A 10419-nucleotide genomic window follows, 5' to 3' on the forward strand; every position below is an offset into this window, starting at 1 on the left:
AATCCTCAAAAATGATGAAAAACGGCGTGCCATAGTATGCCTTACGATATGGGCTATAGCCCACAGTCCAAAATGATGAGAAACGAGGCTAACTTTTTTTTCCAAAATTTCAAAAAACATGGGCTATAACCCACCGTTTTTTTCATTTTTCATTTTTTTCAAATCCTCAAAAATGATGAAAAACGGCGTGCCTTAGTATGCCGTACGATATGGGCTATAGCCCACGGTCCAAAATGATGAGAAACGAGGCTAACTTTTTTTTTCAAAATTTCAAAAAACATGGGCTATAACCCACCGTTTTTTTCATTTTTCATTTTTTTCAAATCCTCAAAAATGATGAAAAACGGCGTGCCATAGTATGCCGTACGATATGGGCTATAGCCCACGGTCCAAAATGATGAGAAACGAGGCTAACTTTTTTTTCCAAAATTTCAAAAAACATGGGCTATAACCCACCGTTTTTTTCATTTTTCATTTTTTTCAAATCCTCAAAAATGATGAAAAACGGCGTGCCATAGTATGCCGTACGATATGGGCTATAGCCCACGGTCCAAAATGATGAGAAACGAGGCTACCTTTTTTTTCCAAAATTTCAAAAAACATGGGCTATAACCCACCGTTTTTTTTAATTTTTCATTTTTTTCAAATCCTCAAAAATGATGAAAAACGGCGTGCCATAGTATGCCGTACGATATGGGCTATAGCCCACGGTCCAACCCTAACCCTAACCCTAACCCTAGCCCACGGTCCAAAATGATGAGAAACGAGGCTAACTTTTTTTTTCAAAATTTCAAAAAACATGGGCTATAACCCACCGTTTTTTTCATTTTTCATTTTTTTCAAATCCTCAAAAATGATGAAAAACGGTGTGCCATAGTATGCCGTACGAAATTTGTGGTCCAAAATGATGAGAAACGAGGCTAACTTTTTTTTTCAAAATTTCAAAAAACATGGGCTATAACCCACCGTTTTTTTCATTTTTCATTTTTTTCAAATCCTCAAAAATGATGAAAAACGGCGTGCCATAGTATGCCCACGGTCCAAAATGATGAGAAACGAGGCTAACTTTTTTTTCCAAAATTTCAAAAAACATGGGCTATAACCCACATTTTTTTTCATTTTCTGATACTTCGGTAGACTTGATGCGTATGGGCGGGGAAATTGAACCAAAAGTGTCAAATAATGTTTTATGAGCTGGTTCTCAACAACCAAAAGTGTCAAATAATGTTTTAGGAGCTGTTTCTCAACAACCAAAAGTGTCAAAAGTTGACAAAATAATTTGACAAAATAATTTAATTTGACAAAATAATTTGACAAAATAATTTGACAAAATAATTTGACAAAATAATTTGACAAAAAGTATTTTGTAAAAAGTATTTTGTAAAAAGTATTTTGTAAAAAGTTTCTCAACAACCAAAAGTGTCAAATAATGTTTTAGGAGCTGTTTCTCAACAACCAAAAGTGTCAAATAATGTTTTAGGAGCTGTTTCTCAACAACCAAAAGTGTCAAAAGTTGACAAAATAATTTGACAAATTTGACAAAATAATTTGACAAATTTGACAAAATAATTTGACAAAATAATTTGACAAAATAATTTGACAAAATAATTTGACAAAATAATTTGACAAAATAATTTGACAAAATAATTTGACAAAATAATTTGACAAAATAATTTGACAAAATAATTTGACAAAATAATTTGACAAAATAATTTGACAAAATAATTTGACAAAATAATTTGACAAAATAATTTGACAAAATAATTTGACAAAATAATTTGACAATATAATTTGACAAAAAGTATTTTGTAAAAAGTATTTTGTAAAAAGTATTTTGTAAAAAGTATTTTGTAAAAAGTATTTTGTAAAAAGTATTTTGTAAAAAGTATTTTGTAAAAAGTATTTTGTAAAATAATTTGCCTGCAAAATAATTTGCCTGCTAAATAATTTGCCTGCTAAATAATTTGGCTGCAAAATAATTTGCCTGCTAAATAATTTGCCTGCTAAATAATTTGCCTGCAAAATAATTTGCCTGCTAAATAATTTGCCTGCTAAATAATTTGCCTGCTAAATAATTTGCCTGCAAAATAATTTGCCTGCAAAATAATTTGCCTGCAAAATAATTTGCCAAAACCCTAAGAATTTGCCTAAAAAAATAATTTGCCAAAACCCTAAGAATTTGCCTAAAAAAATTATTTGCCAAAACCCTAATAATTTGCCTGCAAAATAATTTGCCCCCCAAAATAATTTGCTAAAATAATTTGCCAAAATAATTTGCCAAAATAATTTGCCAAAATAATTTGCCAAAAAGTATTTTGTAAAAAGTATTTTGTAAAAAGTATTTTGTAAAAAGTATTTTGTAAAAAGTATTTTGTAAAAAGTATTTTGTAAAAAGTATTTTGTAAAAAGTATTTTGTAAAAAGAGGAGAGGAGAGGAGAGGAGAGGAGAGGAGAGGAGAGGAGAGGAGAGGAGAGGAGAGGAGAGGGGAGGGGAGGCGCACCCAAGCCAAGCATTGCAGAACAAGCACTTGCATGTTAGCTGTGGTTGTATGTGAGGATTACTACCTCGTTTGACAGCAGTGGAGTCTGCCTGCCTGCCTGTCTGTCTGCCTGCCTGTCTGTCTGTCTGTCTGTCTGTCTGTCTGTCTGTCTGTCTGTCTGTCTGTCTGTCTGTCTGTCTGCCTGACTGACTGTGTGCTGGCATTGTGACAGTATGAGCTAGCTACAGTGCTTATCAACCTTTTTTTTTAATTGTGAAAATGTGGCACAAATCTTTGTATATACTGGTATATTTTTTCAGAGCGAACATTTCTAACTCAAATCTTTGCTTCTGGGAGGTCCCAGTATAACAACACATGGTCAGATGGGGGTCTGGGAGGTCCCAGTATAACAACACATGGTCAGATGGGGGTCTGGGAGGTCCCAGTAACAACACATGGTCAGATGGGGGTCTGGGAGGTCCCAGTAACAACACATGGTCAGATGGGGTTTTATCTAAACTTTGGCCATGAGAATGTCCTTTCTGGTACACATCTCTCACAAACATGCATACATACTGTATGCAGTCTTCTGAGTTCGCTACTTGGGTCTGCATATCATTCCACAATTTGTAAGTTCCACTTTTAAGACTTGGGTGTAACTTTTTATTTAATCAACACTGAAGAGTAATAAACAATATCTGCAATGTGGTCCCTTCTTTCAATTTCCTCAGAATATTCTCCAGGTTCTCATAAGCGCGACTGAAGGCCAGCTGATCCTGGTGACCCTTGATGCAAAGAGCCTGGATGCGAGGAACCCATCCATAACTATTATACAGAGACGTTGCCTCGTCCGTATTTTGTGTTCTCACATCACAGAGAAGTTTGGAGAATGGTACTTAAACACACACACACACACACACACACACACACACACACACACACACACACACACACACACACACACACTCATGCAAACACTAGTTTGAAATAGGTATATGAATCTTCTTTCAGGGGAAAGATATGATGGGACAAGTCTTGACATTTACTGTTGGAATATGATCTTTATTATGTATATATATTTTATTATTGAGTTATCTTATTGTGAAGCCAGACCGGAAGTGATTGTTGACTAATCTGTATATAACCAGGTGTAAATAAATCTGTCAGTGACTTGTCGTATTGATCCAGCAACAGCTGATGCCTCCTGGTGTGATATTTATTTACTCTAGTGTTATTCCTCCGTCTACTATTTCTTCACTTTATATTTCTGGTACAACACGCAGTATTACAGCTGTGAAACTCAACATTTACCTATATTTGTATTAAGTATAAAAGTAATTAGTGACTTGAAAGTAGTGTCTGAGGTGAAATGCAAATAAAGTAGTCGTATGATCAAATGATTATTTAAAGACAGACTACCAACATAAACATGCACAACACATGTACCAAAACACATGTTTAGTGTTTTTTGTTATGATCCCTATTAGCTCCAGAAAATGCTACAGCCATTATACTGGAGTGCGTGACATGTTTTAGCAGTACTATCTAGTTTGACTCTGCTGGTAATTTATTTTTTTCTCCTGTGTTTACAGCCTTGCCTCCGAGACCAAACAGGCAATGGCCAGTAATTTGATTCAGGCATTTCCCTGCTTGAAAGATGACTCAAGAAGTGGCTTTGTGAGTAATTCACATTTTGTAAAGGGATTGATGCTAAAGTTATTTGGACACAAGAGTACTGGACGACTTTATATGCCCAATGTACAGAAAAACCCTGTTCCGGCCACGTCTTCTGGCCACTGTCAAAATTAAAATGTGCCTCATCTCTGTTCATTCAAGAGTTTAATTTCTTTACAGGGACTCTGGTTTACCACAGGACAGGGGAAATTAACAGCCACTGGTTTCATCGAAGACAGAGTCAAATACGTAAGAAAGGTATTAACAGCGTCAGAAACGAACACAGCCGACACCACTAATTGGTTCCAACCAATGAACTTGCCGTTCGTCAGACGTGCATACCAGGTAATCGTTGTAACTGAATATATTGAAGCAATGAATAGAGCCACATAATTTAGTGATTGGTATTTGGTAATATCCTTGTGTACTTTAATAGAAAGTACCATATCCTGTTTTTTTTTTTATTAACCCATTGACGCCTGGTGCAACGTATACGTTGTTCTACCCTTGATGCCGGCCGTGCTCTCTGTGTCTCATCAGCTATTGCTATACATGTAGCAACATAACTATTTAAAAAAAAAATCATCAGAATTTGAAGGTTTTCAGAAACCTTAGGTCAGGCCCTAGAAGGCGTTCCCAGATTCGGCCTCAGGCATCAATGGGTTAAGATTGCACAGGACTTTGAGATCCTGCATGGAGAGGCTGCACCCAAACCTTTTGAGACCTGGCTGCCTGTTTATGCAGAGAAAATCTTGGACCTGGCCAGAAGAGAAGGGAAGCTCCTCTACATGTTGGATGGATTAACACCTGGTACTATATTGTTATATTATACAGCAGACAATGCAAATTTACATTTAGCAGGTGTTTGTTTTTGCTACTAAATGACAATCATTCATGTGCCATTCCACATATTGATGCATATAAAATTGTGTTCCTACAGATGTTTTGGGGGAACGTGCCCTGTCCCAGTTACCAGCACTGCTTCCACCAACCGTCTATAAACATAACAAGAAAACCATTCGGCACACCATCCAGGAGTCCAAGTTGGCGTTTATAGACCATCAGCCTGTAAGTCCCTCTGCATTTCTAAAGGAAATGTTACTCATTTAACCACTTGAACCCAGCAGCCATATTCTGGGGGGGGGGGCGCATTGACCAACAATATCACATCTGCTAGGAGGAAGCCATGCAAGGCACCTACCTGCTCATCGGGAGTAATTAGGGGTTCAGAGTCTTGCTCAGGGACACTTCGACGCAACCGTTTGGCTAGCCCGGGATCAAACTGGGAAATTTCTGACATTGTGAGCTGGTAGATCAGATATTTTTGGTCTAGATGGGAAAACGGTGGTGCAGAGCCTGGCTGCTTGTTATAGAATTATTCCGAAAATGAATTTCTCAACATGCCATATCAGCCACTGCAATCAGTGAACGCCATTGTCTTGCTTACTCTTTGTATGTCGACAATCTTACTTTGGTTGATGTATATATGCCTTTTGTTTATTTCTTGCTCAGGTTGGAACAAACATGGTGGAGTACGCCCAGCAAGCAAGGGCATCAACAGAGTACCCCTATGTCCTGTCGCTGGGTAACGACGTTCGAAAGTCATCCCAGGCGTTCGTCATTCTGGCTGGGGAGGCGTTGGAACAAAACACATTGCTGCAGGCGGTCGATGTCTGTTTCAAGATGTTTTATGTTTTTAATATCCATTACCCGAAACAGTGTGCTCCTGTTTGGGAATTCCTTCAAAATGCTGTCTATGGAATAGCAGGACAGGAATCCAAACCCGTGACTTTTTTTGCGTTCATCGCTCAACAAATAGACTTGGACGTTTATGAAATGTCTAATTGAGCGATGTAATGTTTTGGATGTCCTCTCTCGCTGCCCAGGTGGCAGGGGAAGCTGTTGATGTGGAGGATCTGGTGAGTTGGGTGTGTATTTGTGCTGAAGGTGACATTATTGCACTGTTCTAAGTGTTCATTTTATACATCATGTTATAGCACTTTAAGTTGTTCAAACAGATTGCACTGTATATTTGGAATGAGCAAATTATGCTGAAGGTGAGGTTTTTGCACTGTTTAGACACTGTTATGCTTGAAGCATATTGAAAAAAGCTACCTATTAATGAAGCACCTTATTAATACTAAAATAAATATTTTTTCCTACATTTCCAGCATTGTTTTAAGTTTTTTAAGGAACAAAATGATGAGAAACGAGGCTAACTTTTTTTTTCAAAATTTCAAAAAACATGGGCTATAACCCACCGTTTTTTTCATTTTTCATTTTTTTCAAATCCTCAAAAATTATGAAAAACGGCGTGCCATAGTATGCCGTACGATATGGGCTATAGCCCACGGTCCAAAATGATGAGAAACGAGGCTAACTTTTTTTTCCAAAATTTCAAAAAACATGGGCTATAACCCACCGTTTTTTTCATTTTTCATTTTTTTCAAATCCTCAAAAATGATGAAAAACGGCGTGCCATAGTATGCCGTACGATATGGGCTATAGCCCACGGTCCAAAATGATGAGAAACGAGGCTAACTTTTTTTTTCAAAATTTCAAAAAACATGGGCTATAACCCACCGTTTTTTTCATTTTTCATTTTTTTCAAATCCTCAAAAATGATGAAAAACGGCGTGCCATAGTATGCCGTACGATATGGGCTATAGCCAACGGTCCAAAATGATGAGAAACGAGGTTAACTTTTTTTTTTTTAATTTAAAAAAACATGGGCTATAACCCACCGTTTTTTTTCATTTTTCATTTTTTTCAAATCCTCAAAAATGATGAAAAACGGCGTGCCATAGTATGCCGTACGATATGGGCTATAGCCCACGGTCCAAAATGATGAGAAACGAGGCTAACTTTTTTTCCCAAAATTTCAAAAAACATGGGCTATAACCCACCGTTTTTTTCATTTTTAATTTTTTTCAAATCCTCAAAAATGATGAAAAACGGCGTGCCATAGTATGCCGTACGATATGGGCTATAGCCCACGGTCCAAAATGATGAGAAACGAGGCTAACTTTTTTTTCCAAAATTTCAAAAAACATGGGCTATAACCCACCGTTTTTTCATTTTTCATTTTTTTCAAATCCTCAAAAATGATGAAAAACGGCGTGCCATAGTATGCCGTACGATATGGGCTATAGCCCACGGTCCAAAATGATGAGAAACGAGGCTAACTTTTTTTTTCAAAATTTCAAAAAACATGGGCTATAACCCACCGTTTTTTTCATTTTTCATTTTTTTCAAATCCTCAAAAATGATGAAAAACGGCGTGCCATAGTATGCCGTACGATATGGGCTATAGCCCACGGTCCAAAATGATGAGAAACGAGGCTAACTTTTTTTTTCAAAATTTCAAAAAACATGGGCTATAACCCACCGTTTTTTTCATTTTTCATTTTTTTCAAATCCTCAAAAATGATGAAAAACGGCGTGCCATAGTATGCCGTACGATATGGGCTATAGCCCACGGTCCAAAATGATGAGAAACGAGGCTAACTTTTTTTTCCAAAATTTCAAAAAACATGGGCTATAACCCACCGTTTTTTTCATTTTTCATTTTTTTCAAATCCTCAAAAATGATGAAAAACGGCGTGCCATAGTATGCCGTACGATATGGGCTATAGCCCACGGTCCAAAATGATGAGAAACGAGGCTAACTTTTTTTTTCAAAATTTCAAAAAACATGGGCTATAACCCACCGTTTTTTTCATTTTTCATTTTTTTCAAATCCTCAAAAATGATGAAAAACGGCGTGCCATAGTATGCCGTACGATATGGGCTATAGCCCACGGTCCAAAATGATGAGAAACGAGGTTAACTTTTTTTTTTTTAATTTCAAAAAACATGGGCTATAACCCACCGTTTTTTTTCATTTTTCATTTTTTTCAAATCCTCAAAAATGATGAAAAACGGCGTGCCATAGTATGCCGTACGATATGGGCTATAGCCCACGGTCCAAAATGATGAGAAACGAGGCTAACCTTTTTTCCCAAAATTTCAAAAAACATGGGCTATAACCCACCGTTTTTTTCATTTTTAATTTTTTTCAAATCCTCAAAAATGATGAAAAACGGCGTGCCATAGTATGCCGTACGATATGGGCTATAGCCCACGGTCCAAAATGATGAGAAACGAGGCTAACTTTTTTTTCCAAAATTTCAAAAAACATGGGCTATAACCCACCGTTTTTTCATTTTTCATTTTTTTCAAATCCTCAAAAATGATGAAAAACGGCGTGCCATAGTATGCCGTACGATATGGGCTATAGCCCACGGTCCAAAATGATGAGAAACGAGGCTAACTTTTTTTTTCAAAATTTCAAAAAACATGGGCTATAACCCACCGTTTTTTTCATTTTTCATTTTTTTCAAATCCTCAAAAATGATGAAAAACGGCGTGCCATAGTATGCCGTACGATATGGGCTATAGCCCACGGTCCAAAATGATGAGAAACGAGGCTAACTTTTTTTTTCAAAATTTCAAAAAACATGGGCTATAACCCACCGTTTTTTTCATTTTTCATTTTTTTCAAATCCTCAAAAATGATGAAAAACGGCGTGCCATAGTATGCCGTACGATATGGGCTATAGCCCACGGTCCAAAATGATGAGAAACGAGGCTAACTTTTTTTTCCAAAATTTCAAAAAACATGGGCTATAACCCACCGTTTTTTTCATTTTTCATTTTTTTCAAATCCTCAAAAATGATGAAAAACGGCGTGCCATAGTATGCCGTACGATATGGGCTATAGCCCACGGTCCAAAATGATGAGAAACGAGGCTAACTTTTTTTTCAAAATTTCAAAAAACATGGGCTATAACCCACCGTTTTTTTCATTTTTCATTTTTTTCAAATCCTCAAAAATGATGAAAAACGGCGTGCCATAGTATGCCGTACGATATGGGCTATAGCCCACGGTCCAAAATGATGAGAAACGAGGCTAACTTTTTTTTCCAAAATTTCAAAAAACATGGGCTATAACCCACCGTTTTTTTCATTTTTCATTTTTTTCAAATCCTCAAAAATGATGAAAAACGGCGTGCCATAGTATGCCGTACGATATGGGCTATAGCCCACGGTCCAAAATGATGAGAAACGAGGCTAACTTTTTTTTTCAAAATTTCAAAAAACATGGGCTATAACCCACCGTTTTTTTCATTTTTAATTTTTTTCAAATCCTCAAAAATGATGAAAAACGGCGTGCCATAGTATGCCGTACGATATGGGCTATAGCCCACGGTCCAAAATGATGAGAAACGAGGCTAACTTTTTTTCCCAAAATTTCAAAAAACATGGGCTATAACCCACCGTTTTTTTCATTTTTCATTTTTTTCAAATCCTCAAAAATGATGAAAAACGGCGTGCCATAGTATGCCGTACGATATGGGCTATAGCCCACGGTCCAAAATGATGAGAAACGAGGCTAACTTTATTTTTCAAAATTTCAAAAAACATGGGCTATAACCCACCGTTTTTTTCATTTTTCATTTTTTTCAAATCCTCAAAAATGATGAAAAACGGCGTGCCATAGTATGCCGTACGATATGGGCTATAGCCCACGGTCCAAAATGATGAGAAACGAGGCTAACTTTTTTTTTCAAAATTTCAAAAAACATGGGCTATAACCCACCGTTTTTTTCATTTTTCATTTTTTTCAAATCCTCAAAAATGATGAAAAACGGCGTGCCATAGTATGCCGTACGATATGGGCTATAGCCCACGGTCCAAAATGATGAGAAACGAGGCTAACTTTTTTTTCCAAAATTTCAAAAAACATGGGCTATAACCCACCGTTTTTTTCATTTTTCATTTTTTTCAAATCCTCAAAAATGATGAAAAACGGCGTGCCATAGTATGCCGTACGATATGGGCTATAGCCCACGGTCCAAAATGATGAGAAACGAGGCTAACTTTTTTTTCAAAATTTCAAAAAACATGGGCTATAACCCACCGTTTTTTTCATTTTTCATTTTTTTCAAATCCTCAAAAATGATGAAAAACGGCGTGCCATAGTATGCCGTACGATATGGGCTATAGCCCACGGTCCAAAATGATGAGAAACGAGGCTAACTTTTTTTTCAAAATTTCAAAAAAACATGGGCTATAACCCACCTTTTTTTTCATTTTTCATTTTTTTCAAATCCTCAAAAATGATGAAAAACGGCGTGCCATAGTATGCCGTACGATATGGGCTATAGCCCACGGTCCAAAATGATGAGAAACGAGGCTAACTTTTTTTTTCAAAATTTCAAAA

At 36.7% G+C, this 10419-nt stretch overlaps 1 protein-coding gene across 1 annotated transcript; it reads left to right on the plus strand.

The window, feature by feature from the left end:
• The first annotated feature begins 2794 nt into the window (after positions 1-2794).
• On the plus strand, positions 2795-6318 carry LOC308312108 (uncharacterized protein). The gene is made up of 6 exons (XM_080794505.1): positions 2795-3372; positions 4073-4157; positions 4335-4499; positions 4823-4964; positions 5095-5222; positions 5667-6318. The coding sequence occupies exons 2-6, from the start codon at positions 4098-4100 to the stop codon at positions 6000-6002; spliced, it is 831 nt and encodes a 276-aa protein (XP_080650631.1). The 5' UTR covers positions 2795-3372; positions 4073-4097; the 3' UTR covers positions 6003-6318.
• Positions 6319-10419: the final 4101 nt, after the last annotated feature.

The sequence above is a fragment of the Protomyctophum bolini genome (assembly GCF_963924005.1).
Source record: "Protomyctophum bolini genome assembly, contig: SCAFFOLD_72, whole genome shotgun sequence".
NCBI classification, from domain to species: Eukaryota; Metazoa; Chordata; class Actinopteri; order Myctophiformes; family Myctophidae; genus Protomyctophum; species Protomyctophum bolini.